This window comes from Colletotrichum karsti (genome assembly GCF_011947395.1).
Source record: "Colletotrichum karsti strain CkLH20 chromosome Unknown Scaffold44, whole genome shotgun sequence".
In the NCBI taxonomy this organism is placed as follows: Eukaryota; Fungi; Ascomycota; class Sordariomycetes; order Glomerellales; family Glomerellaceae; genus Colletotrichum; species Colletotrichum karsti.
The window spans coordinates 188316-206079 of record NW_024065944.1 but is presented as its reverse complement, the minus strand read 5'-3'; the positions used below and the strand labels follow the sequence as shown (position 1 = coordinate 206079).

The window sequence follows — 17764 nt, the reverse complement described above, 5'->3', positions numbered from 1 at the left end:
GATTGCTGCTTGGACTTTTGTGATGAATCAGAAAGCAGAAGCCACCGAGCCAAGTTTGTACACCGAAGTACTGGGTAAAGTGCCGCTTCGTTAGTCGTACGGAGTAAGTACATTTTTTCTCCCTCTTCCAGTGCAACGGGAGCGTCGTGGCACCGTACGGCGGCTTTGGGGCTGACTGCGGGCAGCCTGGCTTTTTGCTGAGACATGTGCAACTTTGGGAGTCCTGGCGGCTGAGGCATCGTGGGACCGATGTGAAAATGGGGCTCTACTTGTAATGCGCGATCGTATTTCAGTTTGCGAAAGGCGTGGGTCAAGGCAGAAACCGAGCTGCTGTTGGAACCGTACCCATGAAAATGCGGTTTTGTAACAAAAGGGATGAGATCCGGGTTCTGTTGGCAGCCTCATCGACGCAAATGAGGAATTCTCCCCGGATAAGTACGGATACGTAGCTGACTGTGGTCAGTACTCTAAATGTGTACCACTATTGACTCATGACTTCTCAGGCGCGTGAGGCGCAGGAGCAGGCAATATCGCCTTGGCGACACCGAAGAAAGTCAGACTTAGTGGTGCAGATGCAGCCAAGGAGCCTCGTGAGATCGAGGTTCATTTTGCGAGGTGGACTGTGGCAGGTTCGTACCGTCCTCAGGGTCTCATCAACTTTTCACCAATGGAGGCGACGGGACGCTGCGAAGTACTTGCCCAAGACAGGCAGCAACAAGGGCCCTCCCCTCCCCTCTACGGATACAGGCGGAAGGTAAGTTCGAAGAGTGAAGTGGTTGCTACGGTAAGGCAAGCGCGCCCCAATTAACGCGTCGCGCGCTTTCCCTTGCAACCATACATGGATGACATCAATTAAAATCGGCCCCGATAAGATAAGCAGCGCCAATAGCGTCTTTTCCTGGTCAACTCCAGCACACTTGCCACAGCACACGGGCACCTGAGGCGATTGCAGAGACAACCGTGAAGGCAGAACCTCGATTTTTTGTTGTCGCATTCACGAGAGCTACCTCCATCGGAAGGCTGAAACTGGCAGCAGCAGCAGCCTGGACAGGCCAGATCCGACCGCAACTTCCTGCTCTTCTCGGAATCTTCTCGTCGCTCTTTCCATCTTTTATTGGTCTCCTTCTTCATCCGTCTCTGTCGTCCCATTCACCCCTCTTTCTCTTCCGCTCTGGTCGGTTCTCTCCTTCGTTGTTACCTCGAAGTATCCATCCTTCCACATTGACGGCAAGCCACCGCACCTGCAGCAGGCAAAGTCGATAAGTACCGCTCAGGATACTTCCAGGACTGACATCTCGTTCCATTCCACCAAGCCTGCGGCGGAACCTCAACTTTTTCCAGCCAACAGATGTTGCAGCACCGCGCCACGTACCAACTCAGTTGCCCACCTCCTGCAGGTCGCCTCATTTAACGCCGCCCATTACCAAACACCGCCCACCCGACCCCTTGAGCGACCGGACCGGAACCAACATTACAAAAATGGCGGGCAGCCCGGTCGCTGACGGCGACCGCAAGGCTCTCCAGAAGCATGCCGAAGAACTCCTCGAGCTCGAGAACGAACGAGACCTCGCGCAAGCCATCCTCGAATCCCTGGAAGACGACCAGCTCGACGCCCAAGCGTACCGCGAGCAAAAGAAGCAGTCCCAGGACGAGCTCCGAGCCGCGCAGAAGAAGGTCGAGGATAAGAAGCGACAGAAGCAGCAGCTGGAGTACCGAATCCGAGCGAACAAGGACGCACGCAAGTCTTCGAACGGCAAAGGCACATCTGCCTCTGGCGGCAATATGAACTACTTGGATGGTTGGGGTCAACGTATGTGCTTTTGCCCTTTTTCGTTTCCGCGTCTGCTTTCGGAGAGGTCTGCGGGAACCTCGCCGGTTGTCGTCGTGGTCTAGGCAGCTGTCTCAGATACTGTCCGACCTTACCTCATCATTGCACCTCCTCGACGTCTTTATGTCTCCATATCTTCTTGCCCTCTCCCTATTACTATTTTCACGATCCTCGACAGACCTTACACATCACACGCCGAGTCAACGATAAGCTAACAAATGACAGAGCTGTCTTACAGGCCGCCTCCGGCAGCCAGCTCGTCATTCGCGCAAGGCGTGCCCAGAACCCCGGGTGGCATGTCCTACCTGAGCAATGGCTATCACGGAACGCAGTCTTTCGGCAACTCAGGTCGGTCAACGCCCGTTAACAACAAGAGACCACACGAGGCTACCACCCTCGGTCTCTCCAGCCCCGGCCGAAGCAAGTCTCAGCGCATCGACGACGCGGCGGACATCATCGACCTTACTGGGTGAGTTGTTCAGTTGCTTTCGCTATGAGACAGAAGTCGAACATGGACGGAACGGAGGCAGTCGTGATGCTACAAAAACAATGCTGACCAAGTATAGGGACGATGATGACGTCTCTGCGTCGGTCTCGCGCTCAAGACAAAGGCAGCGTCAGTCTCAGACAGGTCGACCTTCGGCCGCTACTGGCTGGTCGAGCGGCCCCATGGGTAACGGATCTGCCCCAATGCCGTTCGGATCGGGAGCCACTCCCTTTGGGCAAGACCTCAGCAATCAGATGACTTCATCATATCTCTCCGGCTTTCCAGGATCGAACTCCGGCTTTCCCAGTGGAAACGACTTCTACGGGCTTCAGCCCACGTCGAGTTCGACGCCCAGTCCCGGCCTCGATGATATGGGATTCATGCCTGGGACTTTCCCGTCGGATGAAGATGATGATCCGTTTTCGTCGTTCATGCCTGCCAGCCAGCTGCGCAGCTCCCACTCTTCGTTCCCTCAGTCCTCTCTCAGTACCGCCGAAGTGATCAACAGAACTAGGAATTTCAACTTCATGGACTTGACTGATGGATCCGGAAACCCGCTGGATGCCCGCGTTGCATCGATCATGCAAGATATTCACGAAGATCCCCGCAAGTCTAGGGAAGAGGTCGAGGCGCTTCTGAGAAACGTGCATGCAGGCATGGAGATCCCCGAGGAGGACCGCGATGGAACGCCGGAAGCAATGAGATACCCGCTGTACGCCCACCAGAGAGTCGCTCTCACGTGGATGAAGCGTCAGGAGAACGGCTCCAACAAGGGGGGCATTCTTGCTGATGACATGGGTTTGGGAAAGACCATCTCCGTCTTGTCGCTGATGGTATCAAATAAAGCACCTTCCGACTCCCCTTGCAAGGTACGCATAACCCCTCCCAAGAAAGTCCATGTTCTAATTTGATGCGACAGACAACTCTCATCGTGGCACCCTTTTCTCTCATTAGGCAATGGGAAGATGAGATCAAGAAGAAGCTCAAGACGACTGCGGGCCACGCTTTGACAACGTTCGTTTACCACAGCACGCACAAGAAGAAGGCAACGGAACTCATGAAATTCGATGTCGTCCTTACCACTTACGGAACGCTGGTTGCCGACAAGAAGAAGATAGCAGCCTTCTGGAAGGATAACGGAGACCGACAAGTCAACACCAAGACGGACCCCACCCTCGCCAGTTCGGTCTCTTTCTTTCATCCCAACTACTCGGTATTCTATCGCGTCGTTTTAGACGAGAGCCAGGGAATCAAGAACAGCAAGACTCAGGCCGCTATAGCTACTGCCGCGTTGCAAAGCAAATACCGCTGGTGTCTGTCCGGCACTCCTATGATGAATGGCGTCGACGAACTCTACTCCCTTTACAACTTCCTCAAGATCAAGCCGTACTGCATTTGGAACAATTTCCGCATAGCTTTCGGTGTACTCTTTGGAAAGAAGGGTGATCCCAAAGCTCAGGCCATGCGAAACTTGCAGGTCCTCCTCAAGGCAACGATGTTGCGACGGACCAAGACCTCGGAGATCGACGGCAAACCAATCCTGCAGTTGCCAGAGAAGACCGAAGAAGTCGTCTATGCCGAGTTGGACGAAGATGAGCGCAAGTTCTACACAGACTTGGAGACCAAGTCGCAGGTGCAGATCAACAAGTATCTCAGAAAGGGTACTCTGGGCAAGCACTACTCCCATGTGCTGGTACTACTGCTTCGCTTGCGTCAGTCTTGTTGCCATCCGCATCTGCTCCTGGACTCGGACGAGGCGGTTCCCGAGGTGGACGACCAGATGCTCGAGCGAGTGAAGAAGCTCTCAAATGCCGTCATTACGAGGCTTCTCGAAAAGTCTCGCGCACTCGAAAATTCCGACGCTATTGACGAAGGATTCGAGTGTCCTATCTGTTACGACATGATGCCCGACCCTACCATCCCACTCCCCTGTGGACACGAGCTCTGCGCAGGATGTCTGAAGCAACACGTCGACAACGTGAAACGCGAGAATATCCGGAACGGCGAGGAAAATAGCCAGGTTAAGTGCGCCGTGTGCAGAGGCCCGCTGGATCCGTTGAACATCATCACGTTCTCGGCTTTCAAGAAGGTTCACATGCCCGAAGAATCAAGCGGAAGCTCTGGCGAGGATGACGAGTCTGATGGCTCTGTCTGGAGCAGCGAAGAGGAAGATGCCGCTGACGAGGACGACGAGGATGACGAGGACAATGAGGAAGTCGACAAGAACGGCGATCTCAAAGACTTCATCGTGTCGGACGACGTCTACAACAATATTAGTGACGATGACGATGACGAATCGTCTGACACCCCGCGGCGCACCCCGCAGCCCAAGCCAAAGGCTAAGAAGAAGGGTAAAAAGAAGAAGCTCTCATCGCCCAGCAAAGAGGAGAAGAAAAGGTTGAAGAAGATCAAGGGTTCGATGTTGCATTCACTCCGCAAGGATGCGAAGAAGAACGCCACTGCCTGGCGCGATTACACCAGGTACCTCAGTCATCACTGGCTCAGCTCGGCGAAGGCCAGAGCATGCATGGACCTCCTCCGGAGGATCCAAGAGACCGGCGAGAAGACGATCGTATTCTCTCAGTGGACCATGCAGCTGGATCTTCTGGAGGTTGCGATCAAGAAGGAAGGTCTTAACGTCAAGCACTGCCGCTACACGGGTGAGATGACCATGTCACAGCGCGATGACTGCGCCTTCAAATTCACGAGCGATCCCTCGATGAAGGTGATGTTTGTCTCGTTGCGCGCCGGCAACGCAGGTCTCAACCTCGTTGCAGCTTCAAACGTGGTCATTATGGATCCGTTCTGGAACCCCTACATCGAGATGCAGGCTGTGGACCGAGCTCACCGGATAGGTCAACAGAGACCGGTCAAAGTCTATCGCATTCTCACCCAGCAGACGGTCGAGGACCGTATCATCCAGCTTCAGGAGAAGAAGCGAGAAACCGTCGATGCCGCTCTGGATGAGCGGGAGGGCGCCAAGTTGGCTGGTCTCAGCATGACTGAGCTGCGCTTTTTGTTCAATCTCTAAGCAGATACCCCCCATACTCACACCCAACTCATCGCTGTTCGCCCAATTGTCCGACGTCCCTTTTTTTCTACCCATGCTGTCGCTTCGAGCGACGCTTGTTTATTTATTGCTACGGTTTTCAGAGTTATGTCAAGTGGGACGAGATATGTGTATCAAATGGTACTGGGCAGGATTGACGACTCTTTCACGACTATTCTTTATCATTATTTGCATTTGCTACATCGGAGGAAGGAAAATGGCATCGGGAAAGGATACAGAGGATGCTTCACAGCGAGATACCAAGTAGACGCAGAGCAGAGAGAGAGAGAGAGAGACGAATACATTTGCAGGCAGAACCGTCTTCACATTACTGATTGACTTGCCTCGCGTGCTGTGATTGTTCTGTTAAACGCCTTGCAAGACGGCGCTCGCTATTGGAAAAAGTAACTAATGTGAGTCGTGGTGCATAAATCAAGACCCCTGAGACGACCACGCCGAATCATTCGACGTTCCAGTTCTCCGTGTCTTGATCGATGCTACGGCATGGTGAACGGTCACCTCTTGAAGCTATAATAGAAGGCATCGGGTATCGTTACATCCGCCCACAATCTAGATCCACGAAGCCACTATCCCACGTAGCAGTCTCCTAGACTTCCTTGGACTGCACGACGGCGGTGACGATGTCGACAATGGTGGCCGATGGCTTCGTCTCCGCGCCAGTGCCACCCCCGCCGGGCCAGGCCCAACGCTTGATTCGGGCCTGATCGCCGGCGCGCCAGGCGGCGCCGACCTGGAGCGCGGGGCGGCCCTCGGGGCCGTCGAGGATGTCGAAGCGGACCTCGCGGGTCTCGGTGTCGACGTCGCGGATGGCGGTGCCGCGGACGGATTTCACCCACTCCGGGTGTGCGGGGTCGGAGGAGGAGGAGTTCGGCTGTGGTTGTTGGGGCGGCGGGATGAGGGTCATGGCGTAGTCTGTGAGGGCGTGGGCGGCGGCGTTGGTGAGGTAGAGCTTTACGGCGGCGAGGTCCGGGTAGGGGTCGCGGGAGGGCGGGTAGGATGTTTGGAGGGAGTTGGGCGGCGCCGGGGTGTCGGTGTTGGGAGGCTGAGTGGTGTTGGGGAGGAGTTGGATCTGGTACTGGGTCGTCGTGAGGGGGAGGAGGAATGTTCGGCCGCGGATCTGGAGGCGGGATAGCGGGGTTAGGGTGAGTTCGATGTCGAAATCTGCCGGTAGTGTTGTGAGGGAGTTGGCGAGGGCCTGGGAGGCGCTGGGGCGGTTGGAAGAGCCGCCAGAATTGTTTCGCAGGTCGGCCGTGGGTAAGGAGGACGTGCTCAGGGTAAAGGTCGCAGAGTCGACGCCGGACTGGCGGAAGATGCTGGTGAGGTCGCCGGCGAAGCGGGTTGCTTGCGCTATGGAGCGGTCGTGGATGATCTTGGCGAGGATGGGGCGGAGGAGGTGGTACTGGTTTTGCGTCTGGTTGCGGCGTTGGTGGGGAGGCACCGGGCGTAGGCGCTGGAGCTCGTTTATACGGTGGGCATGGCTGAGGAAGATGTGTAGGCCGAGATGCGTTGCCTCGGCGAGTTTGTTGTCTGGGTGGTCGTCTACGGTGTTGGCGAATTCTTCGAGCGTCTCGAGCTCGAGGTTGAGGCTTGGCCCCGATGGAGGATTGAATGTGATGGCGGAGTTGCTTGCGCGGACGCCGTACGAGGCGAGCGAGTGGGCTTCGCGGTGGAGCTCATGCCAGAGTTCCTGCGCGAAGATGGTGTTTCGCGCTTCGAGGACGCGATCTTGTAGTAGGGCTGTGTCTGGGACGGAGACGCCGGTGGTGAGGCGGCCGGTCGTCTCGCCTGATCTGCTGATGGTGATACCGAGACGTTGACAGCCCGAGCCAACTCGACCGTGCTTGAGAAGCGCCGAACCGTCATCACCTCGCCGTAGAGGGGCGAGACTGCTATTCCTGAACTCGGGCGATGCTGTAGATGGTCAGTATGACATCTAGACGAGTAGCGGATGCGCTCACCTTCTGAGAAACCGAATCTCACGCCCAGGGTATGCCTCTCCGCTGGCAGTCTGCACATGGACCAACCAGCCTGGTGTACTGCCAGAACCTCACCCCAGTACTTCTCCTCACGCTCGATCTCCTTGCTCAGGTGGCTTGCTGCCTTGTCGGCCGACTCCTTCGTGTTGTTGATGTCGATCAAGGCCCAGCCCAGCGAGACGTCGCGATTATCCTTGGCCTTCTCAGCGTCGCGCTGCTTCTGTTCTTCGTTGTCCTCTCGCTTGGCAATACCCAGAGTGCCGATGCCAGTCCACTCGCGCAGTTGTTGGGATAGGGTGACGCCGGCTTGGGCGGGGCTTTCTTTCGAGAGGAGTAATGAGATGAAGTCGAGGGTCATAAGCGCGGCGTTATGGGCGACACTGCGATTTAATTGTTAAAAGAGAATGACTTAGCAGCACAGCAACCAACGCACTCAATATTTCTCAACACATCCATCCGCACGGCGTTGGCGTCTGCCGGCTCTTCGTCCTCGTCGTTGTTTCCGTCGGCCATGGCGGTATCCTCCTCCTCCTTCACATCGGCGACGCCATTCTTGCGGTCCTCGATCTCTTGTTTGAGACTCTCCTCCGTGACGTTACGGAAGCCGCGTTCCGCTTGTACGCGGGCAATGAACTCGCCGAGGTTCTTGGGCTTGCGACCGCCCGCTGGGATCGGTTGGAGGGAAGAGAAGGGCATTGAGGTGCCCGACGCCATGATGGGCAATTCGTCTATCGTTCGTGCAGTTCTGGTCGCTTCGATGGGTCTATTGCAAGGAAGGATATTTGAAGCTGGGCGTGCAATTTACCCGCATGTTGCGCGGGAGGTTTGCTGTTGGTGAGGCTGTTGCGCAAGGCTGGAGTTTGGAGTTGGAAGTCACCATGGATTGGCTGGAGCGACCGAGATGGCATGAGCTCCACCAAGCCCGTGACCAATCGCTGTTGCTCTTTCTCGGTCAAGCGGACCTTACACCGACGTTCACCGACAACAGACCACAAGGTACGATTGAAACTATCACTGGCGACATTCACATGTTCACTCGATACAAGTTTAGCACAGATGGATGTCGTAAAAAGTCAGACTCCTGAAACTTGCTACCAGCTTGAGTATTGGGCAATGGCGTGAAGTTGCGATCGAGGCTGAATCTCGGCGGGACTGTGGAAAGACATGTAAATACTGCGAAAATTGGATATTAAGTATCATGACAAGTGATGACATTTCTCAGAAAAGATACAGAAGTCGGACGACCTGTCACTTGATCTCATCGTCACGAATTGTCGATGTTCGCTTTCACTTCGGAGCGTTATCCCTGCATCCCTGCCAGCGGCTCGCTCTCCACCGTTGGCGGCATGTCTCCAGCGAAGAGATGATATACAGTATTGGACGATGTGATCGAGTTCATAACCTACGCCATCATCTGGTTGGTGACAGTCGTCTGAAGAGATGGAAAAGACCATGAGTGACAAGAGCTGACAATGCGAAGTGTCACTGCAAGAATGTTGTTGATTCCTATGATAAAAAAGGTTTAGGGCGGAAGGGTTTATCAACGAGGGACGTGGATGACCCCTCCAAAGACCGCGGAGCCGCGCTCAGCAAATTGGTGAGGGCTTGCAGTCATCCAGCACGTTGAACCCTGGACTGACGCCCCGCCATGGAGCTTGATGGAGGGGCATTTGCAAGTGGTGACAAGTCTGGACCTGGCAACGGTGGTGGATAACAGTGGAAGCAGCCCAGAATAAGCCCGAGATGGGAGAGAGCCGAGAGAACCTTGTTTGGTGTCATGTTCACACATGAAAACCCCTCACTCATTCGAGTAAGAGCGAGGGAAAATCCAGCAGCAGCCAATTATTTCCCTCACCAATGGGTGTGACTCCGAATCAGTTGACGATTTGACGGAGTTGGTCCGGTGCATTGGCAGGTGCAGGCGCAACATGAGAAGAAGAGAGAGACTGGACTGTGAGGTGAGCGATTAAAACAGTCTCAGAACTGCAGTTGGTTCTGCGACTCTGCGATGCACAGAACGTCAGCGAAGATCCTTCTGCAGCAACCGCCCAGCTGAAGACAATGGACTGAGGTGGTGGCCAGTAAGGCGGTCTTCCGTACCTGATACAGCGACGTAAGAGGTTTTCATAGGCCGGTTCAAGGTTGAGACGCCGGAGCCCCCTGCAATTGTGACGACGCTTCGGCGGTCTTTGCGGCCTCGGCGGTGTTCCCAGCTGGGCTTGACCGGAGCTCCCCCGCGCCACGATAAGCGATAAGAGCTCTCTCAACCCACCAACGTCGCTTCCCGGGCCCTGATGCTGGCTCTGTTGGGAGGGGTCGTCGCGCTGGTGCTGGTGAGGGTGCGACCGACTGCGGACTGTGGTGCGGTGCAATGGGGCCGTTTTATTTTTTATTTTTATTTTTTTGCTCTTTTTTCGAGGTGCATGCTCCTCTTTCACTGTTTGCTGTCAATCATTCCCCGCCATATTAAAACACCAGGGCGCGCGCTATTATTATCTCCTGTCTTGCGACTGGTTCTGGTTCTGACTGGACGTTATTTCTGCGCGCCGCCCTCCCGAACCCCAAAAAAGCCTGGCCAAGCGTGTCTCGCAGCTTCCCTTCGCCCTGCCCGTGTTCCGGGAGTTCCAACTTGAATTCCCCAACCTAGAAAGGTACCTCAAGCTCCAACCACCTCGCAGCTTCCAAGCACTTGGCGTCTGACTTGTCCTGCCTGAGGTGGGAGACAAGTTCATGATCTTCCTGACATTCTCCCTCCCGCTCCTTACCCTGTTCTTGCGCACGGCCTAACAACTCGTACGATCATCCCTTGAACAAATATCATTACCAGTCTCCTAAGAAATACCTGCATCATCTTGGCATCGACTAATCGTTTTCTGTAAAGGGCCTCTCCCCTTCCACTCTTTTGATACCGACGTCCCGACCTCTTACGAACTGTTCCATCCTGTCCATCCGCGATCATGGCCGCCAAGAAGAAGATTGCCATCATGACCTCGGGAGGTGACTCCCCAGGCATGAACGGCGTCGTGCGAGCCGTTGTCCGAACGGCACTTCACATGGGCTGCGATCCCTACTGCGTCTACGATGGATACGAGGGCTTGGTCCAGGGCGGCGACCAGATCCGTAAAGCGGCCTGGGGAGATGTGCGCAACTATCTCGGACAAGGCGGTACCCTGATTGGAACCCGCCGCTGCATGGCTTTCTACGAGCGCGCCGGCCGATTGACTGCTGCGAAGAACATGATCCTGAACGGCATTGATGCCCTGATCATCTGCGGTGGTGACGGTTCTCTGACTGGTGCCGACAAGTTCCGCGCCGAATGGCCCTCTTTGGTGGAGGAGCTCATCTCGACCGGCCAGCTCAAGAAGGAGCAGGTCGAGCCTTACAAGCACCTCAACATCGTTGGTCTCGTCGGCTCCATTGACAACGACATGTCCGGCACCGATGCCACCATTGGTTGCTACTCCGCCCTCGAGCGTATCTGCGAGATGGTCGACTACATTGAGGCCACCGCCTCCTCGCACTCCAGAGCTTTCGTTATCGAGGTCATGGGCCGTCACTGTGGCTGGCTGGCTCTGATGGCTGGTGTTGCGACGGGTGCTGACTTTATTTTCATTCCCGAGAAGCCTAGAGAGGAGAACTGGGAGGAAGACATGTGCGATATTGTCAAGAGGGTGAGCATATAACTGAGTGCGTGACGGTGGTTTGAAAGCTAACGAGACCCAGCACCGAAGCTTCGGAAAGCGCAAGACTATCGTCATCATCGCCGAGGGTGCCAAGGACAGCAATGGTAAGAAGATCACGGCCGAGATGGTCAAGGATCTTCTCGCAGACAAGAACGGACTCGCTCTGGATACCCGCGTCACGACACTTGGTCACGTCCAGCGTGGAGGTACTGCTGTGGCGTACGACAGAATGCTGGCAACGCTGCAAGGTGTGGAGGCCGTCAAGGCTGTCCTCGAAGCCACCCCCGAGACCGAGACTTGCTTCATCGCCATCACCGAAAACCAGATTGTTCGGAGACCCCTTATGCAAGCTGTTCTCGACACCAAGACAGTCGCAAAGGCTGTCGAAGACAAGGACTTTGACAAGGCAATGTCTCTGCGCGACGCCGAGTTCTCTGAAATGTTCAGCTCTTACAATTTGACTACCAACGTCAGAGTAGACGACCATCATCTTCCTGAGAAGCAGGTCAGTGGTATTGTCAAACGATGATGAGATGTTGCTGACAGTAACGACAGAGAATGAAGATCGGCTTCATCAACGTCGGCGCGCCAGCTGGTGGTATGAACGCTGCTGTTCGCGCTGGTGTTGCCTATTGCCTTTCCCGCGGCCATGAGCCGGTCGCGATTCACAACGGTTTTGCCGGTTTTGCGAGACATCACGGCGATAAGCCCATCGGTGCGGTACGCCCGTTCGACTGGCTTGACGTAGACAGCTGGGCCAGCAGGGGAGGTTCTGAGATAGGAACGAACCGAGAGCTTCCCTCCGAGTCCGGAATGGAGCTCATCGCCAATCTCATCGAGAAGTATGAGTTCGACGCTCTCTTCCTTGTCGGTGGTTTTGAGGCCTACCACGCAGTGTCGCAATTGCGCAAGGCCAGGTCACTGTACCCCTCCCTTTGCATTCCCATGGTCCTCCTGCCGGCCACTATCTCGAACAACGTTCCTGGCTCCGAGTACTCCCTGGGATCCGATACTTGCCTGAACGAGTTGGTTCAATATTGCGACAAGATTAAGCAATCTGCTTCTGCGACCCGTCGTCGCGTCTTCGTTGTCGAGACTCAGGGTGGCAGGTCCGGTTACATCGCCACGCTCGCTGGCCTTAGTGTCGGGGCGAGCGCCGTCTATACGCCAGAGGAGGGTATGGACCTTGAGATGCTGGCCGCAGACGTTCGCCACCTCCGTGAGGTATTCGCTAAGGACAAGGGCCAGTCATCCTCTGGTCGTCTGATTCTCATCAACGAAAAGGCCGATGACGTTTTCAACGCCAAGCTCATCGCCGACATCATTCGCAAAGAGGCGCGCGGCCGATTCGAGTCCCGCGACAGCATCCCCGGACACGTCCAACAGGGCGGCGTCCCCTCGCCGATGGACAGATGTCGTGCCGTCAGATTGGCTATCAAGTGCATGCAGCACTTGGAGGAGTTCCAGCCCAAGTCCCATAACAGGTGCAAGAAGGATCCGATGAGCGCCTCCGTCATTGGAATCAAGGGCGCCAGCGTCGTCTTCAGCCCCGTCCTCGACCTTGAGGATGACGAAACAGACTGGAAGAACCGCCGCCCCAAAGACGCCCACTGGGCGCACATGATGGAGATCGTCAACATGCTCTCCGGCAGACCGTCTCACCACAAGCCAGAGCAGTCCCTCACGGGGCTCAAGGCTAAGGACGTCAAGAGAGGCCTCGAGGCTTGAGGGCGACAAGAGGGATAGAGCGGAGTAGAAAAAGACGATGGCGTAATGCAGTAAACCATGAAGAGCTTTGGGCGGTGTTTGATGGGCGCGTCGGGGTTTGGTTTTGATTACCTAGGGAAACTTATGAAATGCATTTTTTTAGATCATCATCTCGAGTTCATCGCAACTGTGACCCGGGACGTGTTGTGATACTATCACGCTGTAAAAAGGATCCGATGCTTGGCTTTCGACGAGTTGTTCTCGGTTGACGAGCGTCTCGCACTTCCCATGAGGCTAGCCTTTGTCGTTCCATGCAGTCCGATATCGTGAACCATGGACGGTTTCGTACATTCGCTCACTTTGGACCAACAAGAGGGGGTCAATTTGAATGAATGTATGGCTATATTTTCATGTGCGATGCTCATCAGATTTATGATATCAAGGACCTCACTTTGAAGCGGAGGGAGCGAGTCGGGATAGGCTACTGGTATTGGATAGAGACGTTTTTGAAGGAGAGAGAGGTCACTAGGTAGAGGAAAGGGGCGCAGAGGAGAGGCCTGGATATGAATTGTTGTTCTGCCGGCTTTGAAAGGATACTTTGGAGTTCTGACGTCGTGATCATGCCTACTTGGAGTTCGGTCAGGTTTGATCTGGGCTGCCACTCATTCAATGCAAATCCATATAGATAAGCCAGGAAGACGGACAGTCAGAGTCCCTCGACCTCAAAGGTGAGTTAAGCTCTCGAGCATTCAGTGCCTGCCTGCCTTGACGACTCTTAAGTGTTGGAGTACGTGCTGGCTGCAACGTCGCAGACAAAAACCCTGACGCATGGCTGGCTTCGGTCGCTTGAGATACATGAAGTAATCATTGAAGGCGGTCGAGGACAAGTCGAGCGCCTGATCACCTTTCGAAGCCATTCCCAAGTATTGCCCCGTAATGGCAATGCCGGTGATGAGGGGTTGAAGATTATGGCATGGCGAGCGAGACTGCTACCGCAAGATCTCTGCCATTGTGGACTTATTCAAGTGAGAGAGACTCAGCAGTTTTCAGCATGCATCTGAAGCGAGAAGAAGAGCCTTCAATACGTCTTGTCCTCTAAAGTCGACGATAATCTCGTTATATGTAGGTCTTGGCGCACAAGAGCCCTGGCCGGTGTAACGGTGTAAGCTGATGGTGGAGCAAGTGGACAAATTAGTGCCTAGGTCAGCCTCCCTGTTCTATCGCGAGCGCAGTCCGAGGTAGCCCTACTCGTCGTCTTCGTAAGCGGTTTCTTCCCAGCCAACGGCTTTGATGACCATCATAAGTCGCCGCAGTCCCCCAGGGTCGTTTGCTGCGTCAGCAACACGGGCGAGGGGAGGGGGGCTGAAGGAGCTGAGGGTGTCGCTGAACCAACAACCTGGAAGCCAGCCGTCGATGTAAGTGGGTCTATCGAGATGAGAGTCTTCATTCTTCAGGGCCCTTTTCCCGGGGTCGACCGGCAGTAATATTGCGAGTTTGTCGAAACTTTCCCGAGTTGGACAGCGCATCCACACGACGACTGTAGGTTGTGGACCCCAGCTGTCGGTTGAGCGATCAAGGAGAGAAGATTGATAAAATCCGGCAATCCCCAGGGTGCTGCGATTTAGTCAATGATCGTGTCTCTCTTCTTGGCCGCGGCCACTTCGCCTCGACTGTTCCTCTCGCGAAGCCCATGCGCGTTCGTCTAATTGGTCTCTGAGCCCGCGGTCGGCCCTATTGCTCACTACTGTCAGTGAAGCATCGTAATGATGCGTTCCCTGCTTGGGATTATCCTGGCGACGGCGCTCCTTTTCTCCCGGGTGTCGTGTTTTACGTCCTGGTGGACAGAGCTAAGCCCACAACTGGCGATGCAAGATCCTGCCACCGGGAATATTCTGTACAGCACCTGCAATAGCAACTCAACGCCTATTCTACCTACTGACGGGCAGAATGTTTTTCGACTGATGAGGAAACCCCGAAACGGCACTGCACTCGCTGGCGCCGGCTGGTACGACACGGGCAAGAAACAAACGGCGGTGCGTATACCACAAGCGTGCTGGTGCTGCCTTTGCTAACGTTCTGGGGTAGGCATCGGTTTTCTTTCAGGCGGAAAACGGCGCGATTGTGAACGGTTACTTCGAATGCAACACGGCGACTGGCCGCTACACCGCGAAAGGCGAATACGTCATCTCCACCACGGCACACGTCGAGTCCATTCATCCCGAGACGGGCCTAGCGGTTGAGTTGCTGGGCGCGGAGGAAGGGTACCGCCTCTTCTTTCATGACGAGGACAAGAGAGTCAACGTTTTGGCATACACCACGAAAACCGACTGGCAGTTGCGAGGCCGTATTTCCCAAGACGAGGTGGCTTCGATGGCGTTGTCTTCTGTACACTCGGGTCAGTCGAACGTTTCTGTCGTCTTTCCTAAAGACTCCGAAAACCTCGAGATCTCAAGATATTTCAAGGACGACACTTGGCGTCTTGGTATGAGCTTCCCCATCCCGTATTAGACGCGTTGAAAGGCTGACGTTACCCAAGCTACGTTGCCTCGTCCTCTCGAGAATGATACAATGACGAATAACACCGACGCGACAGGAATCGTCTTCGATTCTTCCGTCGCCCCGAACTTCACGATGACAGCTTGGGCGAGTAACCGAACGAACATGGCCGCGTCCGTCGATCGATCGTCTGTTAGGAGCATCTTCTACATAGGAGCTGACTCCAAGCTGCACCAATTGTCGAACATCAACTTGGTGTGGACGGTAGTGACTGAGCAAGACCCGCGTCTGTGGCCTGTTGCTGAGAAGGCGGGTGGTTCGTTGACTGCGACGAGTAACTTTGATACCAATGAGATGTGGTTGTGGTATCGCGCGAACGGTAGCTTGGTGCAATTATACCATGGCTCTGACGGCCTCTGGACTCAAGCAAGTGTGGTGCCTAGTTTCAACGCAACTGAGTCGGTAGAGACTGGTCCAGAAGAATCAGCTTCGCCGACAGCAACACCGAGTACAACTGCGAAGCCGATGATCCTGTCCACTGCAGCTAAGGCAGGTATTGGGGCCGGCCTTGCCGTCGGAGTTGCTGCTCTTATGGGTTTTGGTATCACGTTCTTTGTGCGAAGGCGACGACAACAGATTGCGACAGAGAAGGCTCGACTGAAGGAGCTTGAAGTCGCCAAGCAGCAGATATCATGGGGCCAGAACATCAACGGAGCTGGTGGAGCGGGGCCATACACGGCTTCCGGCAACTTTGTGCGGAGCACGGAAGAGCCGATAGAGAAACTTGGGGTACAAATATTGGAGGCGGATACCACGACTCCGCCCCAAGAGTTGGCCGTTGGCGAGATATACGAGCTCGCTGGCGATGGTTGTTGGGGGGAGATGGACGCGACGGGGCAAAACGGCGCGAGGAGGAGCATTGGGGGCTGGAGAGAGGCGCAGGCGCAAAAACAGTGAGGCCCTGGAAGGCGTCCGAACGAAGCATGAATGATGACCGCTGTAATGATTTGATACCAAGAACCTATTTTCGTTGTTAGCCCAGAGAGTTTGTTGTGTGCGTCGGCCGTGTTGAAGGCTCGTCCGAACTGGGCGGCGGCTCGTCCGTTGCTGACGCCTCGCATAGATTGACAGAGCTCTGAACCTTGTCCGTTGAGATCCCAGGGCTCTGGAGGCTTCGGTTTCAGCTTTCCGCCCATCCCATCAAGTATGATTCCGGGAACTAGGGCTGAGTCGAACAGAAGCTAGGCGCGCCTGCCGAGAGCCTGAACTCTGTAGGGATGAGGTGTTCCACGAGCTGTCGTGAGCGGTCCGCCTGCAGACTGTCAACGAGCGGCGACAGGCGACGCCGAGCTACGGCTGACGAGGCGGTTTGTGTGACGTTGGGGGCCTCCGGGGTGATGGTGTTCGAAGTGTGTCTAATGGTGCGTCGTAGCTGGTGGCCAATCAAGGACGAAAAGAGGTAGTCGTCCAAAGACCGGCAGAAATGACAGTCTCGAAGTGTGCAAGCCGGGCTGTGTCTCATGATGGTGTGGGAGGTCACCATCTGCGGGAGTGACTCGTGGATGGGCCTGATGATGCCCTGTTGCTCTCCAGGGTCCTCGAGGATGTCAGGCCAGCCCAATGAACGGACAGGCTCCCGGGTACCTCCTAGCCCGTTATGGGTGGTTGGAGTGCCGAGTGAGTGAACTGGAGGGTGGAAAGATCAGATTGAAAAGCGGCAAGATGGGCGTCTGCTGTGCGGACGATAGAGCTTGTGTTCGGGCCAGGCGTTGACAGATGGGCCGGTCCTGGCGATCAGGCTGAAGCGGGAACAGCAATATCCTGGTCCGATCGGTGAAAACGGGACGGAACCCAACTGCGGAGGTTGTGGCAACAAGCGGCGACAACAAAGAAGCTCCCTCCGACTTTTGCTCCGGTTGGTAAAATAACTTGGTTGGTGAAGTCGACCCGAGTTCACGAGTATTGTTGGGTGGTTTAGCTCCAAGGGGGGCAAGGAGGATTAAGAGACGAGGGAATGTAACACGATGATGGAAAGCTTCTGTTTAGAACAGGGAAAAAGGCGTTAGGAACAGGGTGAAGACGGTCTTCAGGGAGCATCCCCGGCAGTTGGTCGCAATCTGGAATTGGGTTTGAAGAGTGGGAATTGGCCTTACTCGCAGGCTGTCCCTCTACAGTTCCAATCGTGTCTCTTGTGTCGTTTCCAAAGCTGCCTTGGCGTCCAGAAGGGAGAGGACGAAAGTGGGCAGAGAGAAGGTGCATGGCCGAGGAACGATGGAAGGGCAGCGACGGGAGAAGACGAAGCTGGTTGGTGTGGATGCATTATTGCGTCAGTGTGTTTTTTGGCGATGGATCTGAGAAGAAGTGGAAGTTGACGGCGGGGTGGCTGGGCGAGAGCCTAAGGAAAGAGGGGAAAACGGAAGGCGAGGGGCAGCCAGCGCAAGCTCACCGCAGTGTCCCTCTGTCCTTCGTGTGAGGTGGTCTGGCTTGTGACTTGCGATGGGAAAGAGCGAGGAAAAA

The 17764-nt window shown here is 55.2% G+C and overlaps 4 protein-coding genes across 4 annotated transcripts; 3 read left to right on the top strand and 1 right to left on the bottom strand.

Annotated features, from left to right (window-relative positions):
- Positions 1 to 1479: 1479 nt before the first annotated feature.
- Positions 1480 to 5346, top strand: CkaCkLH20_10955 (uncharacterized protein; the record flags this gene model as incomplete). The annotated part of the gene is made up of 4 exons (XM_038893669.1): positions 1480 to 1810; positions 2054 to 2297; positions 2395 to 3184; positions 3235 to 5346. The coding sequence occupies 4 exons, from the start codon at positions 1480 to 1482 to the stop codon at positions 5344 to 5346; spliced, it is 3477 nt and encodes a 1158-aa protein (XP_038741005.1).
- Positions 5347 to 5971: 625 nt separating this feature from the next.
- On the bottom strand, positions 5972 to 8075 carry CkaCkLH20_10954 (RNA polymerase ii mediator complex component; the record flags this gene model as incomplete). Its single annotated transcript, XM_038893668.1, has 3 exons — positions 5972 to 7296; positions 7344 to 7741; positions 7795 to 8075. 3 exons carry the CDS (start codon positions 8073 to 8075, stop codon positions 5972 to 5974), a joined length of 2004 nt encoding a protein of 667 aa, XP_038741004.1.
- A 2243-nt stretch (positions 8076 to 10318) lies between these two features.
- On the top strand, positions 10319 to 12772 carry CkaCkLH20_10953 (6-phosphofructokinase alpha subunit; the record flags this gene model as incomplete). The annotated part of the gene is made up of 3 exons (XM_038893667.1): positions 10319 to 11032; positions 11085 to 11549; positions 11600 to 12772. 3 exons carry the CDS (start codon positions 10319 to 10321, stop codon positions 12770 to 12772), a joined length of 2352 nt encoding a protein of 783 aa, XP_038741003.1.
- Positions 12773 to 14616: 1844 nt separating this feature from the next.
- CkaCkLH20_10952 (uncharacterized protein) lies at positions 14617 to 16204 on the top strand (the record flags this gene model as incomplete). Its single annotated transcript, XM_038893666.1, has 3 exons — positions 14617 to 14784; positions 14837 to 15233; positions 15288 to 16204. 3 exons carry the CDS (start codon positions 14617 to 14619, stop codon positions 16202 to 16204), a joined length of 1482 nt encoding a protein of 493 aa, XP_038741002.1.
- Between the last annotated feature and the right edge of the window lie 1560 nt (positions 16205 to 17764).